At 39.2% G+C, this 12840-nt stretch overlaps 1 protein-coding gene across 2 annotated transcripts in view; it reads left to right on the forward strand.

Annotated features, from left to right (window-relative positions):
• The window catches only part of PIK3C2A (phosphatidylinositol-4-phosphate 3-kinase, catalytic subunit type 2 alpha), a 129732-nt gene that overhangs the window by 99235 nt on the left and 17657 nt on the right, over nucleotides 1–12840 (forward strand). For both annotated transcript variants that reach the window (XM_011992953.1, XM_011992954.1), the window contains 4 exons: nucleotides 1575–1755; nucleotides 4801–4905; nucleotides 6631–6723; nucleotides 8740–8869. In XM_011992953.1, the coding sequence (XP_011848343.1) occupies nucleotides 1575–1755; nucleotides 4801–4905; nucleotides 6631–6723; nucleotides 8740–8869 (509 nt within the window). The remainder of the gene's footprint in view (nucleotides 1–1574; nucleotides 1756–4800; nucleotides 4906–6630; nucleotides 6724–8739; nucleotides 8870–12840) is intronic.

The raw sequence follows: 12840 nt of genomic DNA on the forward strand, positions 1-12840 counted from the left end.
ACGCCACTGCACTCCAGCCTGGGCGACAGAGCGGGACTCCATCCTCCCCCCAAAAAAAAGACTCCTAAATAATCCCTAAATTGAATCTGTATAGCACAATAAGATTGTCTTCTTACAAAAAGAAGGCATACATTGCTTTTGAATAAAAGAGATATCTTAGTGTTCTTTGTCAGGACCAGATTGAGATTGTGTTTTCAGGAAATAGAGCTTCACTGGAAAGAAATCACTGTCCAATCTTGGTTTTATGGTAATCTTCTAGATTTGCTGATCAGGAAGTAAGATCCCTAGCTGTGACCTGGATTGAGGCTATTAGTGATGATGAGCTAACAGATCTTCTTCCACAGTTTGTACAAGTGAGTTTTTTTACTAGATTACCTCCCTTTGTACTTTCACTCTAGTTTTTGATGGGAACTTGCTAAGGGATCCCCCTTCTGTTTAGGTTAAAGGTAGTTTTGTAGTGTGGGAACACTGAGGGGCATTGCATTTGGATTTAGTGTGAATTTTTTCCCACTATTGTCATCTGCCACATTTGAATATTGTATACAGGTACCTGTATTTTTAGTTTTCAGACTTTTTAGAACAAACCAGACTTGAGCTTTTCCTTGATTTTTCTTTACTGGTGAGTTGAACATAGCTAACGAATGTTATTCTATACTTTTGTGCTTGATTTATTCATTTGGCATAGGTTATTTCATCTATCTAATTTTTATAAGTATCATCTTTCATCAGTAAGAGTAATACTTGCTTTATATAGTTTCTCTTTTGATAGTTTTATTGGAACAATTTAGCATGGGGACAGACCACTAATAATTCTTACTTTCTTTTACGTGTAGGCTTTGAAATACGAAATTTACTTGAATAGTCCATTAGTGCAATTCCTTCTGTCCAGGGCATTGGGAAATATCCAGATAGCACACAATTTATATTGGTAAGATTTAAATTCTATTAATTACAGTATTTCCATTCCTAGAATTTATAGAAATGCCATACTCTGTAAGTCTAAATGGCATGCCACACTACTTATTGTGGATACCAGATATTTTATTGAAGTTATTATTTTTAAAGGAGCTAAATTTACCCTCTAATGCAAAAATTTGAAAACCCTCATTGCAAAAATTTGGTATCTTATAGCTCTATAATAATGAATGGGTTTTGACTTGCTTATGTAGCTTAAAATAAATTTCTGGTTATCAAAAATTGAGGCCAAGCGTGATGGCTCATGCCTGTAATCCCAGCACTTTGGGAGGCTGAAGCTAGTGGATCGCTTGATCTCAGCAGATTGAGATCAGCCTGAGCAACATGGTGAAACCTCATCTCTACCAAACACACAAAAAAAATTAGCCGAACATGGTGGTGTGTGCCTGTAGTCCCAGCTAGTTGGGATGCTGAGGTGGGAGGATTGCTTGAGCCTGGGAGGTGGAGGTTGCAGTGAGGCAAGATCACACCACTGGACTCCAGCCTGGGCAACAGAGCCAGACCTGGTCTCAAAAAAAAAAAAAAAAAATTGAACTTATTTTTCCAAGAGGTTCACCTAGTTCTTAGAAGTGACTAACATAAATATTTTGCTGTATTAGGCTTCTCAAAGATGCCCTGCATGATGTACAGTTTAGTACCCGATACGAACATGTTTTGGGTGCTCTCCTGTCAGTAGGAGGAAAACGACTTAGAGAAGAACTTCTAAAACAGACGAAACTTGTACAGCTTTTAGGAGGAGTAGCAGAAAAAGTAAGGCAGGCAAGTGGATCAGCCAGACAGGTATGTACCCATAAAAGGTAATATAAATGTGTCAATGTTAAAGGAAGGATCTTTATGGTGCTGACTGATTAAGTTGCTACTCTTTATTGGTAGACTCCCAGTAGAACTCTAACTATACCCATGCTATTTGGGGCAGATAAATTCAAAGATTGTTTAAAATATATAGGAACGTATTTCACAACCTGTTAAAATCAGTGATTTGCCCATGCTTATTTATTTCCATGCTTATTTATTCCTTTCTGATGAAAATTGTTTTCTTGAATTCCTTTATCTCCATTATCAAAGTCCACAGTATTTTCATCACACCAGAAAGAAAGCATGTCCCCATTTTCCCCTCCCAGCTGCTAAACTGTTTTCTGTCAATATGGATACATCTATACCTCTATATGAATATTCTGGACACTTCATGGCCTTTTCTATCTAGTTTCTTTCACTTAGCATGAAGTTTTCAGAGTTCATCTATGTTCCAGCATGTTTACTACATGCCGTTTTTGGTTGAATAATATTCCATTGTGTGGATATACCACATTTTGTTTAAACATTCATCAGTTGGTGGACATTTGGGTTGTTTCCACTTTTTGACTATTAATAATAATACTGCTGGCTGGGCACGGTGGCTCACACCTGTAATCTCAGCACTTTGGGAGGCCCAGGCAGGCAGATCACGAGGTCAGGAGATCAAGACCATCCTGGTTAACAAGGTGAAACCCCATCTCTACTTAAAATACAAAAAATTAGCCAGGCATGGTGGCGGGCACCTGTAGTCCCAGCTACTCGGGAGGCTGAGGCAGGAGAATGGCGTGAACCCAGCAGGCGGAGCTTGCAGTGAGCCGAGATTGCGCCACTGCACTCCGGCCTAGGCGACAGAGCGAGACTCCGTCTCAAAAAAAAAAAAAAGAATAATACTGCTATGAATATTCACGTATAAATTTTTGTTTAAACAATTGTTTTCACTTAAGAATGGCATAGCTAGGTCATGTGGTAGTTCTCTACTTAATTTTTTGGGGAATCATTAGAATTATTGTCTGTAGCAGCTATATCATTTTACATTCCCACCAGCAATATAGAAGGGTTCCAGTTTCACCACATCTTCACCAACATTGTTTTTTTTCCTGGTTTTTGTTTATAGCCATTCTAGTGGGTGTGAAGCAGTGTTTCGTTGTGGTTTTGATTTGAATTTCCCTAGTGACTAATGATATTGAGCACATTCTCATATGTTTGTTGGCCATTCGTATTTCTTCTTTGGAGAAATATCTATTCAAAGTCCTTTGTCCATTTTAAATTAGACTGTCTTTTTGTTGTTGAGTTGTAAGCGTTATTTATATATTTCGGATACTAGACCTTTATCACATACACTATTTGCAAATATTTTTTTCATTCTGCAGTTGTCTTTTTACTTCCTTAATAGTGTCCTTTAATATATTAATACAGAAATGTTTAACTTTAATGAAGTCCATTTTATCTGTTTTTTTCTTTTGTGGCTCATGGTTTTAGTGTCATATCTAAGAATCCATCATCAAATCTAATGCCATAAAGATGTTCACCTGTGTTTTTTTCTAAGCTTTTCTAGTTTTAGCTCTTATGGTTAGATTTTTGGTCCATTTTGAGTTAATTTTGGTATGTGGTATGAAGTAGAGGCCCAACTTTATTCTTTTGAATGAGGTTATCCAGTTGTCTTAGCACCATTTGTTAAAGAGACCCCCTCCTTCCTCTTGAATGGTTTTGGCATACATGTCAAAAATCAGTTGACCCTGTGCTTGCTTCGGCAACACATACACTAAAATTGGAATGAGACAGAGAAGATTAGCATGGCCTTTACACAAGGATTACATGCAAATTCACGAAGTGTTCCGTTAAAATCTTTTAAATAAAAAAAAAAGTTGACCACATATATGGGTTTATTTCTAGACTCTCAATTCTATTTCATTCATCTATATGTCTATCCATATGCTATATTTTGTTGGTTTTTTTTTTTCCCCTTTTTCCTTGAGACAAGGTCTCTGTTGCCCAGGCTGGAGTGCAGTGGTGTGATCACTATTCACGACAGCCTCAACCTCCTGGGCTCAAGTGATTTTCCCGCTTCAGCCTCCCAAGTAGCTGGGATCACAGGTGTTTGCTGGCTTTTTTTTTTTTTTTTCTTGTAGGGACAGGGTTTTGCCATGTTGCCCAGGCTGGTCTTGAACTCCTGGGGTCAAGCAGTCCTCCTATTTTGGCCTCCCAAAGTCCTAGGATTACAGGTGTGAGCCATCCACCCAGCGTATACTTTTTTTAATTACCATAGTTTTATAGTAAGTTTTGGAATTGGACAATGTGAGTCCTCCTACTTTGTTCTTTTTCATTATTATTTTGGCTATTCAGGGGACACTTGCAATTTCATATTAATTTTAGGAACCATGTATCCATTGCTGCAAAAAGGCAGTTGGAATTTTGATAAGAACTATAGATTAATTTGGGGAAGTATTACATACAATCTTAATTATAAACTATTACCTCTATATACATTGTTTACCTATTTTCTCTTTACTAAACAATACTGCGACGAACTTTGGTTGGTGTGTACATTTTTACTTCTTTGCTAGTTTTTCTTTCAGAAAATTCCTACAGGTGAAATAGCTGAGTCAAGAGCAACATATATTTTTAGTTATAATAGTTGTTACATTGCTCTACAAAAGAAGCTACACCTGTGTACACCTCTCTCCCTACCAATAAATTATGAAATTTTTTTCTAACACAGGATTTTGTTTTAAATTTTCATTTGATAGGTGAAAAATTGCGCTCATTTTTGTTTGGTTTCTATTTCTTTGACTATTAGTGAGCTTTAACATTTTTGTATACATTGGTTGGCCAAATGTACCTTTGCTCGCTATATTTATAGCCTTTGGCCATTCTAGTTTTATAGTAAAAATTAACTCTCTCTTTAGTAACAACCTTTTTTTGACCATTTGACAACTGGGCATTTTATGAATTATATCCACAGCATAACTTGTCTGAAAAATAGATCTTCATTTGCATTATGTACTTACAGTATCACATCTCTTTCTATAGGTTGTTCTCCAAAGAAGTATGGAACGAGTACAGTCCTTTTTTCAGAAAAATAAATGCCGTCTCCCTCTCAAGCCAAGTCTAGTGGCAAAAGAATTAAATATTAAGGTGACACATACAATACTTATAAGTTCATATTACATTTGAAAATAATAGGAAGAAGGCAAATGGGCAGGTATGCTTAAGGCAAATGAAGGTAAAACCTGCATAGGTTGGTTATAAGCGTGGATGGTTGTGATTAGGATCCATATCCATATTTATCTTAGCATATTTTTTACCTAACCACCATTGGGGGAAAAAAAAAAAGTATACAGTTATTTACTGCCTTGGGCTTCATTTTTTTAAATTGGTCTCACCGTCTTTTTTTTTTTGTTGAGACAGTGTCTCACTCTGTTGCCCAAGCTGGAGTGCAGTGGTGCGATCTCGGCTCACTGCAACCTCCACCTCCCGGGTTCAAGCAATTCTCCTGCCTCAGCCTCCTGAGTAGCTGGGACCACAGGCACACGCCACCATGCCCAGCTAATTTTTGTATTTTTAGTAGAGATGAGGTTTCACTTTCTTGACTAGGCTGGTCTCGAACTCCTGACCTCGTGATTCGCCTGCCTTGGCCTCCCAAAGGGCTGAGATTACAGGCATGAGCCAACATGCCCGGCCTTTTTTTTTTTTTTTTGAGACGGAGTCTTGCTCTGTCACCCAGGCTGGAATGCAATGGCACGATCTCAGCTCACTGCAACCTCCGCCTCCCAGGTTGAAACAATTCTGCTGCCCCAGCCTCCCGAGTAGCTGGGATTACAGGTACCTGCCACCATGCCTGGCTAATTTTTGTATGTTTAGTAGAGACGAGGTTTTGCCATGTTGGCCAGGCTGGTCTTGAACTCCTGACCTCAGATGATCCACCCGCCTTGGCCTCCAAAGTGCGGGGATTACAGGCATGAGCCACCATGCCCGGCCAGTCTCACTGTCTTAAATCAGCTTTTTCGTCAGTTTCATTTTAAAAGTAAGATTTGATCATTGCTAATAAAATTTTTAGTTTTTATGAATACTTCCATGGATAATTAATTAAAATAGTACCATAAACAGAAGAATGGAGGTCTCATCTAAGATCACAGTGATTTAGAAGAAGGAAAAGGATATCACAAGATGTTGTGTTCTGTTGATGGATTAAGACATTTACAAAGCTCAAACTTTAAAAGTTTGTGTCTCAAGTTTTTGCTTCTCTGCCTACCAAGAAGATGTTTTAGTCAGATATGCTATGTTTAAGTTTCAAAAAGTATTTTTACATATCTGTTATCTTCCAGAGAGTCTAGAAAAGCAATTCTAAATTAGCCAGGCATAGTGGCGGGCACCTGTAATCCCAGCTACTCGGGAGGCTGAGGCAGAAGAATTGCTTGAAGCCAGGAGGCAGAGGTTCGACCTTGAACCTGGGAGGCAGTGAGCTGAGATTGCACCACTGCACTCCAGCCCAGGCAACAAGAGCAAACTCTATCTCAAAAAAAAAATAAAATGAAAGAGCAATTCTCATGTGTTACTTCATTTGCTGCAATTCAAAGGAACAAGTGTTTAGCTGGGCCTGTAGTCCCATCTACTCAGGAGGCTGAGGCAGGAGGATAGCTTGAGCCCAGGAGTTAGAGGTTGCGGGAAGCTATGGTTGCATCACTGCATTCCAGCCTGGGTAACAAAGCAAAACGCTGTCTCTAACAGAAATAAAAATAAAAAATAAATCTAAAAAGAAGACACAAAGGAAGAAGTGAAAGGGGAAATGCGTAGGACAAAAAAAGAAATCTAAATCCATTTTTATTTATCTTTCTAATGCTTAACATGTTGTATTTGCAGTCGTGTTCTTTCTTCAGTTCTAATGCTGTCCCCCTAAAAGTCACAATGGTGAATGCTGACCCTATGGGAGAAGAAATTAATGTCATGTTTAAGGTGAGTAAATAATGTTACTATTTTTTAATGGCAATTTAGAAATTTTTTTATCAAATTACTTTCCCAAAATTGCGAAGGTGATTTTATTTAATATATTTTTTAATTCTTTTATTTATTTATTTTTATACAGTCTTGCTCTGACACTCAGGCTGGAGTGCAGTGGTGCAATCTCGGCTTACTGCAACCTCCACATCCTGGGTTCAAGTGATTCTCCTGCCTCAGCCTCCCAAGTAGCTGAGATTACAGGCACCTGCCACCATGGCCGGCTAATTTTTGTATATTTTAGTAGAGACGGGGTTTCACCATATTGGCCAGGCTGGTCTGAAACTCCTGACCTCAGGTGATCCACCCACCTCAGCCTCCCAGAGTGCTGGAATTACAGGTGTGAGCCATCATGCCCGGCCAAAAATTTTACGTGTTTTGATCATGATTTGTATAGTTTGAAGAAAGGACGAAGAATTTTAGTTAATTCAGTGAGTTGGACATGTGGAGGTTCATAAAGATTGCTTCCACTGAACCACCTTTGATATATATAATAAATTCCTTTGTACTCAGATCTGGTTTTGAACTCTATATTTTGTTTTATCCATGTAGATGCCTTTTTCTAAACCAGTAACATCTGTTTTGAATACAAGAATTGTATGTGTTAAGTTTTATTTTTTTAATGTAATTTTTTTTTTTTTTTTTTTTGAGATGGAGTTTGCTCTTGTTGCCCGGGCTAGAGTGCAATGGCGCGATCTCAGCTCACCGCAACCTTCACCTCCCGAGTTCATGCACTTCTCCTGCCTCAGCCTCCCAAGTAGCTGAGATTACAGACATGTGCCACCACATCCAACTAATTTTTTGTATTTTCAGTACAGACGGGGTTTCACCATGTTGGCCAGGCTGGTCTCGAACTCCTGACCTCAGGTGATCTGCTCGCCTCGGCCTCCCAAAGTGCTGGGATTACAGGCATTAGCCACCGCGCCCAGTCAAGTTTTAATATTTTTTAAGGCAAATTCTCCTTATTCTTTTCCATAATTTTCTTGGCTAGTCTCAGAATGTATTCATTATTATGTGTTTTTAAATTATTTTATCCAGTTTAAAAAAGAAAATGAAAACTTGTTCAGGTTTTAGTTAAAAAGTAATTCATTTTGGGAGGGTTAATTTTTTTAAGTAAACTTTTCATTTTGAGATAATTATAGATTCATAGGCAATTGTAACAAACTGTACAGAGGAATCCTGTGTACTCTTCCTCATAGTAACATCTTGTATAACTGTAGTGCAGTATCACTATCAGGATATTGGCATTGATACAGTCAAAATATAGAGCATTTCATTATCCCACAGATTCTCCATGTTGCCTTTTTAGAAAATTGAATATAGGCCAGTTGCAGTGGTTCACACCTGTAATCCCAGCACTTTGGGAGGCCGACATGGGCAGATCACCTGAGGTCAGAAGTTCGAGACCAGCCTGGCCAACATGGTGAAATCCCATCTCTACTAAAAATACAAAAATTAGCCAGGCATGGTGGCAGGCGCCTATAATCCCAGCTACTCAGGAGGCTGAGGCAGGAGAATCACTTGAACCTAGGAGGGGGAGGTTGCAGTGAGCCGAGAACACCCCTCTGCACTCCAGCCTAGGTGAAAGAGCAAGACTCAGTCTCAATAAATAAATAAATTAATTAATTAAGTAATTGAGTATAATTCACATACCATAAAACTAAAACTTTCAAAGTGTACCGTTCAGGGAACTGAGATATGAAGAGGTTAAGTATCTTTCCCTAGAATGCTGCAGAAAGATAAAAAGGCAGTTCTGTTTTTCTCATCGGTGTGTGCAACCATGCCCACCTAGTTTTTGTGTTTTTAGTAGAGGCGGAGTTTCCATCATGTCGGCCAGGCTGATCTCGAACTCCTGACCTCAAGTGGTCTGCCCACTTTGGCCTCCCAAAGTGCTGGGATTACAGCTTTCATAGCATGTAATCTGTTAAGTCTTTTGGAGATGTACAAGTTTTGTTTTGTTTCCTTGATATCAAGGTTGGTGAAGATCTTCGGCAAGATATGTTAGCTTTACAGATGATAAAGATTATGGATAAGATCTGGCTTAAAGAAGGACTAGATCTGAGGATGGTAATATTCAAATGTCTCTCAACTGGCAGAGATCGAGGTAAGTTTATTAGCTGTGTCTTGATGTCTTATTTTTTTCCTTGAACTTAGCTTAAAGTGTACCTGCCCTAAAGGCTCTGATGCAGATACCCTGGTATCACAGTTGTTTCTTATTTTAATCCAGTGTTACTTTATTGATTGTTGCTCATTATTAAGTCTCTTTTAAAAATAACTTAGTGGCCGGGCATAGTGGCTCATGCCTGTAATCCCAGCACTTTGGCAGGCCGAGGTGGGTGGATCACATGAAGTCAGGAGTTTGAGACCAGCCTGGGCAACATGATGAAATCCTATTTCTACTAAAAATGCAAAAATCAGCCAGGTGTGGTGGCGTGCCCCTGTAATCCCAGCTGCTCGGGAGGCTGAGATGGGAGAATAGCTTGAACATGGGAGGTGGAGACTGCAGTGAGCCGAGATTGTGTCACTGTACTCCAGCCTTGGTGACAGAGTGAGACTCTATCTCAAAATAAATTAAAAAAAAATTTTTTTTAAACTTAGTGTAGCCTAAATAAATGCTTTGCAGTAGCCAGAGGTGTCCATTAATTGACCCAGTGAGGATTTTATGGTCTTTAGCTTTTAAACTTAAAAATAATGCCATATCTCTGGGTGCAGTGGTTCTCACCTGTAATCTCAGCGTTTTAGGAGGCCAAGGGCAGGAGGATCACTTGAGTCTAGGAGTTTGAGACCAGTTCGGGCAACACAGGGAGATCCTGTCTCTACAAAAAGAAATAAATAGTCTTAGCTACTCTGGAGGATGGGGTGAAAGGATTACTTGAGCCTGGGAGGTTAAGGCTTCAGTGAACCGTAATCATGCTACTGCACTCCAACCCGGGTAACACAGTGAGACCTTGTCTCAAAACCAAATAAATAAATAAGGCCATATCTAAGTTAAATCAACTTTGATTTTATTTTTGTAAAATAAAATCATACGAAGTTCTTTTCTACTAATAGCAGATTTCTATCTTATTATTTATTGAACCATTTTGAAATAATGAATGTAAAACATCCTAATATCTGATATGCCATCATTATTCTTATTCAACAAATGTTTGTTGTTTACCATCTATAATGGTAAGAATATGTGGTACTTATATTTTAGAAGGAAGCAATAATACGTACAAGTAATCAGAGTATGCTTTAATAAGCTGAAAGCTCTAAAAGTTGTAAAGGCAATACTGTCAGGTTTTAAAGGAAAGATCATCTGCTGTTGGTGGAAATGAGAAACACTTCACAAATTCTGTGCATAGACACTAGGAAGTCACCTGAAAGATAATCATCCTTCCAATATTTGCCATTCAACGTATGCTGAAATGCCTATAATGAAGGGGAATTCACTGCATTTCAAGGCAGTTCATTCTATCCTGTGCAGCTCTGATAGCTATAGATTTCTTTTTCTTATTCAGGTGATTAATGGGGACTGAGTCCTGGTGTCTTTTACCCATTGGTTACAGTTCTGTTCAGAGACTATCATATAATTAAATTAAATCCTTCTTCACCCTTACCAGTATTGTGGCCTCAGATTCTGAATTCCAAATTCTTCAGCCATTTATGAAAGATTACATTACCTTATCACCTTATTTTTCTCCTTGCAAATGATTCAGGTAATTTGTTGTCTCTAAGAATGGCACCTGGATTTTGTAGAATACAAAAGGGTGACCATAGTGTCACACATGTGGAACTATTCATAAATAAAATCAGTAAGTCATCATCGTACCAGCTCCTGCTAAGCCATGTCTTGGCCATCCTGTAACTTGTACATTTTCTTTTTCTTTTCTTTCTCTTTTCAGAGATGGGATCCTACTCTGTCTGTCACCCAGGCTGGAGTGCAGTGGTGTGGTCATAGCTCACTGCAGCCTCAAACTCCTGGGCTCAAGAAATCCACTTGCCTCAGCCTCCCAAAATTAGCTGGATATGATGGCATGCACCTGTGACATGCCACCACACCCAGCTAACTTTTAAAAGTTTTTCATAAAGACAGGGGTCTCACTATGTTGTCCAGGCCGGCCTCGAACTAGGCTCAAGCAGTCCTACCACCTCAGCCTCCCAAGTAGCAGGGAATGTAGGCATGCACCACTGTGCCCAGCTATGTACTTGTACATTTTTGTATCTTAGAACCATGTGTAGGATGTTAGCTGTTAACTTTGTTATATTTGATACACTACTTTTCTATTCGTTGAGTTCGTTTTAAAACCTGATTTTTGAGTGTTACAGCTCTTTTAGAATTCACATAGCAGAGGCCGGGCACAGTGGCTCACGCCTGTAATCCCAGCACTTTGGGAGGCCGAGGCAGGTGGATCCCTTGAGGCCATAAGTTTGAGACCAGCCTAGCCAACATGGTGAAACCCCACCTCTACTAAAAATACAAAAAATCAGCCAGGCGTGGTGGTGCACGTCCGTAGTCCTGGCTGCTGGGAGGCTAAGGCACGAGAATCACTTGAACCTGGGAGGCAGAGGTTGCAGTGAGCCCAGGTGGCACCACTGCACTCCAGCCTGGAAAACAGAGTGAGACTCTGTCTCAGAAAACAACCAGAAAAAAAGGAACCAAATGAATTCATTCTGCCATATGTAACTAGACTGCTAGAATTGGAATCTGGCCCCACATACTTTCTATCCGGGTACCCTGGCAGCCTTGGTCAACTTCTGTTTCCTCCAATCCTTTGTCCAAAGCAGAGCTCTGTTTTCATGTATTTTATTTTAACACAAAAATGCATCTCCTTCATTTTAAAAATATATCAGTTAATTTTTTAATTGTATAAATAATATTTGCATATAGTAGAATACCCAGGTAGTGTATAACAGAATAAATTGAAAAGTGTTCATTTTCTCTCATACCTTCATCTTCAACTCTAGGTACCCTCTTTCCACGATATAACTACTTGTGTAGCCTTCTGGAAATGTTTTGTGTATATTCTAATATGCACAACCATCTTTCTTTTCAAACACAAAAGTACAGTTCTCCATCTGGATTTTGTCTTTAACATTATTTTTGAGATCTTTCTATCAAAGCACATAATTCCTCCCTTACTGTTTTTTTGTGTGTGTAAATATCACATAATTTATTTGTTTGATACTTGTTTGTTTGTTTTTTTTTTTTTTTTTGAGACGGAGCCTTGCACTGTTGCCCAGGCTGGAGTGCAGTGGCGTGATCTCAGCTCACTGCAAGCTCTGCCTCCTGGGTTCACTCCATTCTCCTGCCTCAGCCTCCTGAGTAGGTGGGACTACAGGCGCCTGCTACCATGCCCGGCTAATTTTTTGTACTTTTAGTAGAGTTGGGGTTTCACTGTGTTAGCCAGGATGATCTGGGTCTCCTGACCTCATGATCCACCTGCCTCAGCCTCCCAAAGTGCTGGGATTACAGGCATGAGCCACCGCGCCTGGCAGATACTTGTTTTAAAGGAGTCAGAGAGAAAATAAAAAACAATTTGTTCAGCCACGCATTTATATTTCAATTAGGAGGCCAAAACATATACTTGAGATTTAATCATATCACAAGGTCACTTCATCTGTTCTTCCTTTGAAAGTACTAGTGTATTCTGGAAGATTCTTATCTTGCCCAAATATATAATTAAAGAAATTTTTTTGTGCTGAAGTGGGATAGTGTGTATCTTATATGTAACTTGACCAGCTAGGTCAGTGTCTTCTTGTTTGTAATTAAAATAGGTTTCCTCGCTGGGCACGGTGGCTCATGCCTGTAATCCCAGCACTTTAGGAAGCCAAGACAGGCAGATCACTGAAAGTTGGGAGTTCAAGACCAGCCTGGCCAACATGGTGAAACCCCATCTCAACTAAAAAAAAAAAATACAAAAATTAGCCGGGCATGGTGTTGGGCACCTGTGATCTCAGCTAGTTTTCCTTTGGGGATTAGTACATGGATGTATAGACTAGAGAGTCTCAAATAGTCAAAATTGATGTTTACATGTTAGATACTTTTGAAAATAAAGAATAAGGGATTAGTACATGGATATACAAACTAGA

Source organism: Mandrillus leucophaeus, unplaced genomic scaffold (genome assembly GCF_000951045.1).
Source record: "Mandrillus leucophaeus isolate KB7577 unplaced genomic scaffold, Mleu.le_1.0 Scaffold420, whole genome shotgun sequence".
Taxonomy (NCBI): domain Eukaryota; kingdom Metazoa; phylum Chordata; class Mammalia; order Primates; family Cercopithecidae; genus Mandrillus; species Mandrillus leucophaeus.